Source organism: Ursus americanus, chromosome 16 (assembly GCF_024610735.1).
Source record: "Ursus americanus isolate L20-20 chromosome 16, mUrsAme1.1.p, whole genome shotgun sequence".
NCBI lineage: Eukaryota > Metazoa > Chordata > Mammalia > Carnivora > Ursidae > Ursus > Ursus americanus.
The window spans coordinates 5526893-5540016 of NC_142142.1; the positions used below are offsets into that span (position 1 = coordinate 5526893).

The 13124-nt window shown below is 39.6% G+C and overlaps 1 protein-coding gene across 1 annotated transcript; it reads left to right on the forward strand.

The window, feature by feature from the left end:
• The first annotated feature begins 6488 nt into the window (after window positions 1-6488).
• On the forward strand, window positions 6489-7439 carry LOC123782624 (olfactory receptor 52A5-like). Its single transcript, XM_045782875.1, has one exon. It carries the CDS (start codon window positions 6489-6491, stop codon window positions 7437-7439), a length of 951 nt encoding a protein of 316 aa, XP_045638831.1.
• The last annotated feature ends 5685 nt before the right edge of the window (window positions 7440-13124 follow it).

Sequence of the window (13124 nt, forward strand, 5' to 3'; positions counted from 1 at the left end):
ACACCTGATAAATACGGAGTTTAAGTTTTCAAGGGTTTTATTCCTCAGCACTTCATGATAGAGCTTCCAACATGCCATGGGCTTTCCCTAGGAGGAGTGATTGCAGATTAAGAAGAATTTCTGAATGTTAGTGAGTTTTGACCCATTCGGTGCTGGAGTTGACTATTCTCACTCTTGGTATTGGCTTTCGGGTAGGAACAAAAACACACTGAGCCTCTGTTAGGAAAACCCAATTTTGGCTGCCTGTGGCTGGAAAGGCCAATAATATGCAACGGAAGAGTGTTGATTAGAAAAGAATATGAGCATTATTTAGGAGGCTGGCCACCTGTGAAGAAGGCAGTTCCTTGTCTAAAAGCCACCTCTGAGGTTTCTGCCTGACCCAGGGATTTTTTTTTTAAGATTTATTTATTATTTGAGAGAGAGAGAGAGATAGTACATGAGTGGCGGGGTGGGGGTGCAGGGGTGGAGGGAGAGCAAGAGAGAAGCTGAGCAGGGAGCCAGATGCAGGGCTTGATCCCAATACCTTGATATCATGACCTAAGCTGAGGGCGGACACTTAACCAACTGAGCCACCCAGGCGCCCTGGCCCAAGAATTTTTAAAGGGGTTTAGGGAACTTAATCAACAAGGGAGTCAGAGGGTCTGTAACATTTCTTGCTTGTGTGCAGACTCCATGCTGCCAGCTACAGAAGTTATCCCAGTGCTCACTTGTTGTGTAGGTGGTGGGGTGGGGGTTGGGAGAGACTGCTTCTTTAGTGCCTGGGAGGTTGTGCAAGGGGGCCTGGTCTCTGTTCTGTGACATGCAAGAGTTCTCTGTTCTTTCAAGGAAAGAATGCATGATATATAGATATACAAAGAAACGTTAGCTAATGAATCATGGTGGGCACAGAGCATTTGCTAATGTTTAAAGATTACTAAAACCACAATGAGATACCACCTTACACCAGTTAGAATGGCAAAAATTAACAAGACAGGGAACAACTTATGTTGGCAAGGATATGGAGAAAGGGGAACCCTCTTACACTTCGGTGGGAATGCAAGCGCTAATGGGTTTTAGCTAAACAGTATCTAAGAGTAAATTTCTCTTTAACTCTCAATAGCGTAATGATTCTGTGATATTCAAATACTTTTTGCATTTCACAAAAGTGTCTTGTGAGTCATTCAGTATGTTCACAATATTATTATTCTCTAGATAAACAGTAGTTTACAAATTTCAGAATGTGCTGACTTCATCTCAGCTTGCTTCATATTCTAATTGAAAGATTCTGTTTTTCCTGAAAATATCTTATTTTAATTAAGCCCACCATTGTTATCCTGATGGACAGCTGATACTCTGATGTACTTACTTTGCTCCTTTTTCTGGTGTAACAGCTCTGGGTATGGCTTTATACAGTCTGTCAACACAACATCTCTGAGTGCACAGCTGGGAAGAGAAGTGCACAACCAGTCCTCCTAAAACCCCTGTGAGCTCACCCAGCACACAGCACAGCCCATCCTATACCACTGATTTTTCCAGAATGAATGCAATTTTACGGCAGTTTAATGACAAGATCATTTCAGAGATCTTTTCAATGCAAAGAGAACAGGTCTATTACATAGGGCCTGACCCAATGACACAAGACAAAAGCTATGTGACTATACACAGTCTTGTTAGGTACTTTCTTTATCACACAAAGAATCTGAATCTTTTCCGTTCTTCTGCTTGAGACCAAAGATTAAAATCTCTTTAAGTTCAAACCCTTTTCTTCACGTAAGTAAATGTCAGGCATGAATATTCGTTCAGAGCTGGAAACGTGAAATAGGTATTCTGACCGGTACTAAAATTTTGAAATTGCACATTATCACATCCTCAGAATTATGATCACAACTGGGACAGTGTCTATATTACATAGAAATATTCCTTTTAGTTCTCTGTCAGATTGTCTACACTGATTAGTCTGAATATCCTGAAATGTTTTCATTACCCTTCATTGGCTCATTATTTTGTATAAAAGTGTCAGTGACTGTGTTGCCTTGGGGCGCTGTCTTCTCCTAGAAGTTTCTGAAAGGATGGTCATTTTGGCTCCCAGTCCCCAGGGACACCAGGATTTGAGAGTTTTTATTAGATGTAGATCTGCTATTAGACAAGTTCTCCTGGGTTTTGAACCATATTGTTTTTCACCCTTGTCCCGGGCTAATTGAAAGCTCACCAGCAACTCGTGCAAAAAATCCCCCAGGTGGCTCCTACAGTACAAAACAGCCATCTTCACTGTCGGAACCACCAGAAGATTTTCACTCTGTGGCTTCTGCGCATCTTACCACAGATGACTCTGGGTAAGTCTTTGGGCCTTAGATCTGCACTGAGTGTGGGGAAATGGAGGACTGGTTTCAAAGAGAACACAGCACCCTTATGAGCCAAGAAGATGGCAGGATAATTAAAAACAAACAAACAATGGAATCGTACAGTAGCTGACTGTTAAAACATGAAGAAGATTCTGTCTCATGTTGCTGTTCTGAGTCAGTTAATCACACAATGGGTGACCCGTTTTAAAGTGACCTGACAGACAGGAGGATCCCAGAGGAGCATCAGGGCTGATCGATGTACAGGAAGCTTATTGGTTAAAGGTCAGGAAATTATACATGTGTAGACTGGAAAAGATTCCGTAGAAACAAAGCCCTCAAGTCATTCAGAGGAAATCACATCTGGGGACATGCTCTTCAATATCTGAAGTTAGTCATGGGAAGGACAGAGTAACTTCTATCAGTGGATGGCTGGCCTTCAGGCAGAATAATACATTTTATGTTTCTGTCAAGATACTTTAAATGTATTACATCATTTCATCCTCACAGTCACCATGAAGTGTGTTTCTGTTAACTTTGCCTCAGTAATAAAGAATTGAGACAATGACAAGTTTTAGAACTGCCTGAAGAGCATGCAAAGCTAAGGAGTATCCTAGGGATATACACTGTCCTGGCTGACTTCAGATCCACACGGTTAACCGCCATGTTCCATGGCTGCTGTGCTTCTTTGGAAGGTGGATTGAGGACTTTTATGAGTCATGAAGAGGGAGGCAGTCTGAGGCTCAGTAGGCAGAAGACCTATCTGGCATTTGGACCTGTCCCGCACTGGACAAGCTACCTCAGAAACAGAGAGAGTCTATCCCTGGGGGCTTGAGGCAGAGATCAAAGGGTGAAAGCCAGAGAGCTTGTAGAGGGAAAGGTTTCCTGAGATCATAGGGAGGGTGGATTTAGACTCAATCCCGTCATTCCTTTAGGTTCTGGGAGTCAGCCTGAGTCCGACTTATTTAAGTAACGCTAATGGCTCAGGGTTCATGCTGAAAATGAGAACTCTGATTGTTTTCCTGCCCCTGAAATTCAGGGGTTTAAGATATGTCTCCTCCCTCTTCTAAACATGCACGTATGTGTAGACACACAGCTGCTTCCAGCTTGTCCTTGTCATCCAGTGCCATTACTCTCACCCCAGGGACATCTTAGTCTCTCCTTCCGTGATTTCTATCCATCAAGGAAGCGAGCAGCACCAATACCTTTCCTGTGTTACTCTTCTGATGTGGACTGGTCACTTCATCCTATCCCGTCCTATCACAAGTATTCTTCTAATTTCCTCTTCCTATGCCAGATCTCATCCTTCTGGATCGGTTGGAGTGGATTTTTAAAGGCAAAAAAAAAAAAAACACACACACACACACACACACAAAAAAAAGAAAAAACAAAAAACCAACAACAGTGATTCTTCAAAATATAGGATAAATAACTTTAACATGTCATCCAATTGTTATTCAAGTGTTTGAAACACATAGATACAAATAAATGTGTATTGAAATAAGTCATTAGCACATAATCCTCTATTTGTGGATAATAATATAAACTTCTGATTTGAGGTATATCTAGGTTGACTCATATTTATTTGCAAAAAGGAAGGGTTCCAAAACAAGGAGTCTTTTTTTTTTTTAAGATTTTATTTATTTGTTCGACAGAGATAGAGACAGCCAGCGAGAGAGGGAACACAAGCAGGGGGAGTGGGAGAGGAAGAAGCAGGCTCATAGCGGAGGAGCCTGATGTGGGGCTCGATCCCAGAACGCCGGGCTCAAGCCCTGAGCCGAAGACAGACGCTTAACTGCTGTGCCACCCAGGCACCCCCAAAACAAGGAGTCTTAGATAGGAAAGCCTTACTCAGAGCTGAATTAAGTTCTAAGAAAAGGGAGGAAAAAATGTTTCTGCAATTGACTGAGTTATGTTCTGGAGAACTTCACGCATCTCAGGGACAACCTAAGTTTATCTAAGGGAAATACGTGAAGGATTATGGACAAGATGTGATTGTGTGATGTTTTATGATTGCCAATCTTTCATTTTAGATCCTTGTCCTGTATTTCTCTGTTTTATACTTGCTGAAATCATTTTTTAAATGACTTTAGAAATTACTAAGAGAAAATGAATATAACTTGTGATAACTTTTTGCACGTTCTGAGGAGAAAACACTTTCTTGAAGAAAATATAAATGCTGGTTGTAAAGAGTCAGCAGGCAAGAAAACGCTCAAGGGCTTTGAAAATGATAAGGCAAATCCACTCATAGGAGACCCTGATGAATGTAGTGTAATGTGTTAGATTGAGCAGCAAAGGGCAGAGACAAGAATAGGATGGATATAACCATATGAAAAACCATGTGAAGTGATTTCATTGTACTTTCTGTGGACAGAAGATGCATAAGAGTAGAAGTAAAGAAAATATTACATTTCAGAGAGAGTCACTGTTACTACAAAGACTTCAGAATAAATGCCTGCTCAGGCTTAGGGACTGAATGATTACTGATGGGAAAAGAAAAGAGCAGAGAGCCCAGATTGGCATTTCAAATATATTCAAGAGATGTGTGAAAAGCAGGGCACAGTAAGAACAAGCTGTGATGGAAACTGCCACAGAAGAAAGCCATGAATTAAAAGCAATTGATTTATTTTCACAGAGAGTAAGCAGGAAATGTTGCGCCATGCATGGTTAGGTTTTGGAAAACCATAGACACTTTGACCAATTAGGTTGAAAACATTCTGAATCTAGGAGCGAGGGATCAGACTATGAAGACACTATGCTGAGAAGACAGGCTGATGAGCTACAAAACTGAAAATATTCTGGTCAAACTTGTCTTCTGATTATGATCAGAGGAATGGTTTAGCAGCACTGTAGCACTGACAGCCTAGTTGGAGTCCAGTTCTTGAAATGACTATACTCTGCATTAAATAATTTTTTCCAGGTCCAATTACCAGGTCACAAAAAAAGCACAGGTGATGAGTAGAAAACACAGGATACAGGGAATCTCTTTGGTCCACTAGTCATGGAAAAGGAAGAAACCGTCCTACCCATTTAACTTTTCTCATTGAAAATGATTAAGGCCCTTTGAAGCATAGACATACTGGTTGTTCTTACAATGACTTTGTGAAAAGAGAAAATCTGAAATAATTTGTTGAAGGGAAATAATAAGACGGATGACATTCCATCACACATATACCCACATCTTCTTTATGCATTCATTTGCTGACGGGCACTGAGGTTGTTTCCATATCTTGGCTATTGTGAATAATGCTGCAATGAACATGGGATTGCATATTTCTCTTCTATATTCTGTGTTCCCCTCCTTTGAATATATATGAGAGGTGGACTTGCTGAATTATATGTAGATTGTCTTTAAGTTTTGATGCACTTCCATATTGCTTTCCTTAGTGGCTGACAAATATACATTCCCAACAACTATGTACAATGGTTCCTCTTCTCTACTTCCTCTGCAACATTGGTTATCTCTTGTCTTAATGATGGCAGCAATTCTAATGGGAGTGAGGTGACATCTCAATCATTTTAATTTTCATTTCTCTAATGATTAGTTTATTCAGCCATAAGGAAGGCAATACCCTGCCATCTGTGACAAAATGGCGGACTTTAAGTGCATTATGATCCATAAGATTAGTCAGAGAAAGAAACACCAATACTGTATCATATCATTGTATGTGGAATCCTGGGAAAAGCTGAATTCTCAAAAATAAAAAATAAAGTGTTTGAGTACTAAGGACTAAGGGAAAGGAAAATAGGGGAGATATCTTATTAGTACATAAATAAGTTCTGAAGATCTAATGCACAAGATAGTGATAATACAAAATAATGTATTAAAAACTTCCAACTTATTAAGAGACTAGATCTTCATTTTTTCCACCAGAAGAAAGAAAACATAATAAAGCGATGTGATAGAGTGTTGGCTACACTACAATAGCACTCAAAGTTCAATATGCAAATGTATCACATCAAAAGGTCATGTACCTTAAGCTTAGAAGTATTCATATCGCCTATATTTCCATCAATAAATAAAAGGAGAGGATGGAATATGCATTATCTGATTAAAGTATACTTTGCTAAAGTAAAGTAATTTCTTATTATTATTTACTCATATAGTCTTGACGAAGAATAGAAGATGAAACAGCAACATCACTACTTGATTCTACCGACCAAATCATCATGCTCATACCCAATGGTTCCGTCTTCACGCCTGCTGTCCTAACACTCACTGGGATTCCCGGGCTGGAGTCAGTGCAGCGTTGGATTGGAATTCCATTTGGTGTCATGTATTTCATGGCTGTGATTGGGAATTCCCTTATTTTAGGTATAATCAAATATGAGCACAGCCTCCATAAGCCCATGTACATATTTCTGGCCATGCTGGGGGCCACAGACATTGCACTTAGCACCTGCATTCTTCCCAAAATGCTAGGCATCTTCTGGTTTCATTTGCCAGAGATTTCCTTTGCAGCCTGCCTTCTACAAATGTGGTTGATTCACTCCTTGCAGGCAACTGAATCAGGCATCCTACTGGCAATGGCCCTAGATCGCTATGTGGCCATCTGTCACCCCTTGAGACACACCACCTTCTTCTCCCAACAACTCTTGACTCACATTGCAGTTGGGGTGACACTCAGGGCTGCTATTCTTGTAGCACCATCCATTGTGCTCATCAAATGCCGTCTTAAACTCTTCCGAACTACAGTCATCTCCCATACTTACTGTGAGCACATGGCCATCGTGAAGCTGGCCACTGAAGATGTCCGGATCAACAAGATATATGGTCTCTTTGTTGCCTTCAGTATCTTAGGGTTTGACATAATCTTCATCACCTTGTCTTACATTCAAATCTTTATCACTGTGTTTCAGTTGCCCCAGAAGGAGGCACGATTCAAAGCCTTTAATACCTGCATCGCCCACATCTGTGTCTTCCTACAGTTCTACCTCCTTGCCTTCTTCTCCTTCTTCACACATAGGTTTGGTGCTCACATACCACCATACGTTCATATCCTCTTATCAAACCTGTACCTGTTAGTCCCTCCTTTCCTCAACCCTATAGTCTATGGCGTGAAGACCAAACAAATTCGTGACCATGTCCTGAAAATATTTTTCTCTAAAAAACCATCTTGATCATTATTGGCTCCTTCTCCAGACATTTTAAGTTGATTTAATATAGGACCATCAATATGGTGAAAAGGCAATATCTTTCAGAAATACCTATATTCAAAAAATATTTAATTTTAGATGCTCACAATTGAATGAGGCATTCAACAACTGTGATATACTAAAGAACAGTGGTTTACTATTCTTATGAGAAAGAAATTATCTTATGGCCTGATTTCAAATGTTTCTGTTATTCCTGTGTTTTTGATCTATTTATTTAAATGTAGGTGTTCCTCTCGGGCAACACTTAGACCTACATAGAAACCAAATTACAGAAAATAGGACAATTCCAGGTTTTTCCAAGGACCATGTCTTACATGAATATTCTCAAACTGGTAACCCAGGCCATAGTTATCATTCTGGCTATATCTCATTTTCTAATATTTGATTTTGTACCTATATTTTGACACATTTGGAATCACTTATCTATGTTTGTCTATACTGTCTGAAATACTAGTAAATATAAAGATAATGTAAAACCAATGATAACAATATGATCAACACCACAAATACATGGACATAGACTATAAACAGTGATGAATATCATAGAAAAAATATACTAAAGTGATACATAGAAAAGTTAAGCATATTAGCTGATATGCTTTTTTTTTTTACTTTTATTTTAAGGATTTTATTTATTTATTTATTTATTTATTTATTTTATTTTATTATATTCAATTAACCAACATATAGTACATCATTAGTTTTTGGTGTAGTGTTCAATGATTCATTAGTTGTGTATAATAGCCAGTGCTCATCACCACACATGTCCTCCTTATTACTCAGCACCCTGTTACCCCATCCCCCCACTCCCGTCCCCTCAAATAATTCAGTCAATAAATGGGCCAAAGACATGAACAGATATTTCTCCAAGGAAGATATAAAAATGGCTAACAGATACATGAAAAAATGTTCAACATCACTAGCCATCACGGAAATACAAATCAAAAACACAATGAGATTCCACCTTACACCGGTTAGTATGGCTAAAATTAACAAGACAGGAAATAACAAGTGCTGACATGGAGAAAGAGAAACGCTGTTACACTGTTAGTGGGAATGCAAAAGTTTCCTCATGCTCCATGCGACCAATTCCTACTGACCCTCCTTACACCGCTGGCCAGCCCCCAACAACCATCGATCTACTTTCTGTCACTATGGCATAGTTTGTATTCTCAAGAATTTTATAAATTTGATTTATATAGTGTAGAACCTTTTCTAGTCTCTTCTTTCACTCACTAATATGCTTTTATTCAGGAATGAAAATGTGATCAGTACTTACACAGAAACAATCCTTCTATAGGCACGTGTACAAATGATTTTATCTAATTTGACTTTCACCCAAATGTGAAAGCTGAGGTTCCAGAAATGAACACATAGAAAATAATTCCGCTAGTAATTGTCTACTGCAAGTATTTTGAGTAAAACCTGTATTTTATTACACCTGATTCAACAACACATACAGCAATAAATGCCTGAGACTTCTTAGAACCTCAGTAAAAATGACTTTGTTTTTTTCTATTGTTTTTATTATCATGTTCAATTAGCCAGCATACAGTAAAAATGACTTTGAAAAAGGAACACTTCATTTTCATGCTGTTGATCAGTGGTATTCAAAAGGAACCAATCTGAAAGCTTAAGGAAATATGCAACATCAGTATACAGAATACCTGCATAGAACGGAGTTTATTCCCATATTAATAAGATAAACAAAGATGATGACTTGAATGAATCATTATGAAATCCTGAAATAAAGTGTGACCCAAACACAAACTGGCATAGGAGATCCTGACTCCTAAAACAGTGACTTTAGCTCTTCACTCTTTGCTGTTCCTCTGCCCAAATCCCTTCAACCTCTGTCAGGATGCCTCCACAACAGATACCCGGTTAAATTTTCTTCATTCAGTCTTCAAGACTGTGAACCAATAAGGTGCTTATTAAAAAGAAATGAGCAGACAGAGAGAAACATCTGGATCTCCAATTTTGGACTTATACATAGTCAGAGGAAGAAATAACCCAAGAAAGCAGACCACTATGGAAAATGGAGGGGATGAGAGAATTCAAAAGGCAGAGATGAAGGATATTTTTTGGGAAAAAAGTCTTGTTGAATAAAACAAATAAATCTGAGTCACAACGTTTTGGTGCTTAATAAAATTTATGTGAACATGAAGTATATAAAGTAAGAAATAGCAAGTATGACAATAGAAGGAATAAAACACATTTGTGGTTATTAGACAAGGAAAAAAGATGTTTAAAAGGATAATAAACATTTAATTAATTCAATTTAATTCTGTTTTACGGGACTAAATATTTCAGGGAGTTGTGACAACCATAGGCAATCCTGAATAACCGATGAGGACTTTATCCCTCCAAGGGAAGAAAATGGCAAATATATGAAATTTTAGAGATTATAGACCAAAAGGATAAAGAATGGAGATAACTGTGTGATATTTCTGAATAAGTAATCAACACTAATAGAATATGATGATAATATTGCTATGATTTGGACCTGTGTACAATGTTGAATAAAGGTGTTGACACTGGGCATTCTGGCATTTCTCTCAATCTAATGGAGAAATATTGGTTTTACACTTTTAAATATGGTATTAGCTAAGTTTTTCATGGATACGTTTCATCAGTTTATGAAGTTCTCTATTATCCCTACTTTTCTGATGGCTTCTATTTTCCATGGATATTGAATATTTTCATATGCTTTCTCTGTACTTACTGAAATGATCACATGAATTCTTTCCTTTGTTTTGATTACATGGCTAGTTACATTGATTGAATTTCTTTGTGTGTGATTTACCTAATATTTAATTGGTACATATAATTATAAAAACAAATATAGCACGTATATACTGGATTTAGAGGAAGGCAGCTGACTCGATCAGCTCAAAATTCAGCAGATGAGAAAAAGAGAGAAAGGCTGAGAGGAGATCAACTTAGCTCCCTGGAACATCAGTAGGTGTGTGTCTGGCAGGGGAGAGTGGCAGTGAGCTCCATAGGTCACTTTGGAAGTCAATAAAGAGCATCTGCTGTTTTATTCTTATTTTGCTGATGATGGAAATGAGGCTCTGAAGAGTTAATTAAATATCCAGAAGCACAAATAGCCCAAGTTTGGGTCCTGGCTAGGAAGGGCCAGAGCTGTTTCCTTCCAAAAGTTGGCTCTTTCCCACTGCAGGCTGCTCAAGTGACCTCACAGCTTTATGGAATGTGTATGTTGCCTCTGGCATTTAGTTTCTCATGGGTGGCCAGTGGCATGTCTGCACCAGCTAGCACATGGTTCAAACTCCAAGGAAGGGCAATTAGCACTTGGTATTTGGTCAGAGCTTGAGAGTCCTATGCTTTAGTTGTTATATCGAAATCTACTTTTCCTATCCCTAGAGATGGTTTTTCAGAGCATAATATCATCCCTCCTGTGCTTCTTGATGAAAACCCAGCCAGTCTACTGAGAGAACGTCCATATGAAGCACAAGAGCCTGGCCCATCAGATTTCAATCCACACATGGAACTGTCTGGTATTTTGGTTGCCTTTTAGTCCGCTTCCCAGTCAAATTTCTTCCACGCTACAGATCTGGGAACATATCAACTTTCTAAAGTACAGAGGACCTGCCCACGAAGTCATGCTGTAGGCACAGTCACTGAAGAGCTGCTTCTCTCCCACCTCTGAGGTCCCCTTAACTGAGTGTTCCGGCTGATTAGATGCAGAGTCCAGGGTAATAGGCAACCACAGGGACCAGCTAATGGGTGGAGATATGTGTCACAGTGACCTATGCCCTGTCTATGATGCAAGGAATGAGGGACTTAATCTAAAGTCTTGCTCTGAGAGCAGGAAGAGATTGCTTTAAGTTAAAGATGGACAAACAAATGGCATAGTCCAGGAATCAGACACATGGACAAAAGAGCTTACCATACAATAAGCTCCCTGCCACATCCAAGCTTTCTCCCCACAACTTGCAAACACCCCCCTCCCTGAGATCACTGAACTGCATCTGGGAATCCTTTGAATTCCACGGGTGGCCAAGAGTTCATTCGTGAGATAAAGAAGAAGAGGCTACCATTTGTTTTATTTCCAACTTCCTTTCCTTAACAAGCAAAAGATAAAGTTGGCCCCTTTGCTCAGGCAAGACATGGAGTCCCATTCTGTGCATCCCCATTTTGTGTTCCATTTCTCCATCACATGAGTGAGAACAAGGAATCCCAATCTGCGGTGGAGTGAAACACACTGCACTGTTTGACTAAGCAAAGAGACTTCAACACCACCAGCTCCTGGCTGCACTAAACACGTATCAGCTCTCCCAGGAACTGATTGAGAAGCTCGTCCTGAGTCATGGTGGCTGCTCCTCTGACTCTAATCGCCCATCTTTGCCACAGGGAATAAAAATATCTCGTGATTTGCAAGACACTTATGAAGTTTGGTCATCAGGGGAAATTATGTTAGAAACCACAAATATTCCACCACTGGGACCAGCAAACAGCAACTTTCTCCTGCTCCAGGCACTTCCCACTGCTGCTTCTGGATACTAAGTAAGTGAGTAGCAGGTTACCTGGACATGAAATTCTATGTCCTGGAGGATAAACCCAAGTACAGTCAATGGATGTAGATTCCAGAAGCAGAGTTACAAATCAAAGAAGTCAAGAGTACAAATAAATTTCTGATAGAGTCTGACTTTGATGTTTTAGGAACTACAGTTCAACAGCAGTCATGATAGACTGGAGAATCTGCTTTAGAACATTGGGAGGTTAAGGAAGTTAGCAGCATGCTCCCAGAGAAGGTGGGTAGAGCCGCAGATGTTTTCCTTGAAGGAGAGCAGATCATGAGTCACTTGAATCTTGTGCTATTATATCTGATGATTTGTAATTCAAAAAGGGGGGCATTGCTTGCAGGGAATGTGTTTCTTCCTCATGAGGAGGTCTTACTGAGAGTGAGAGTTGCATGGTAGACAGGCAGGTGTGGAAAGGCACTAGCATACTTATAGTCAGCTGCCAGGTTTCTGTACTAAAGTCCTGCTTTGGGTGGGTGATATGGCAGAATAATCTCCACATCATTCTGAATTTAAAAATTCTGAGTAGAAATTATGGTTTTTGGAATCTAGGGAAATCTCAGATTAAGTTTTGGAGGTGATGACTTGATTTATGGGCAAATGTTTTGAAATGCTTAACAAAATAGCACTTTAAAGATATATTGATCAGCTTCATTTAGATTCAGACAGCTATCACTTGGACAACAAATCCACTCTCACTTAAAAAAAAAATTACCCACGCACAATCTTTTCAGCCCCATAGCTTAACTGTAGTGAGCTGCTGATGTCTAGTTGCTGGAGAGTGTAAAGTGCGCCCAGCAAAAGGCTGCATATTGGAATGAGAATTCTGTTCTGGAGGCTTCTCTTCCTGCCTCTGCTGACTCCCCAGGCATTTCTACCTGAATGTACCCATGTGTTTGGCAACCATTCTCCATGGAATAACTTGGATAATTCACAAAGAACCCGAATCCCTCACATTTTTCTCATGTCAGCTTTTGTGGTAGATAAAAATTAGAACTTTCTAGTTTCCTTCAGCAGTATGTACCCCCAATGTCTGTACAAGGATCGTCTCTTCCAACCCTGGGCTCCCAATCTCGTTCACTTAAATTACCCCACATCACTTCAG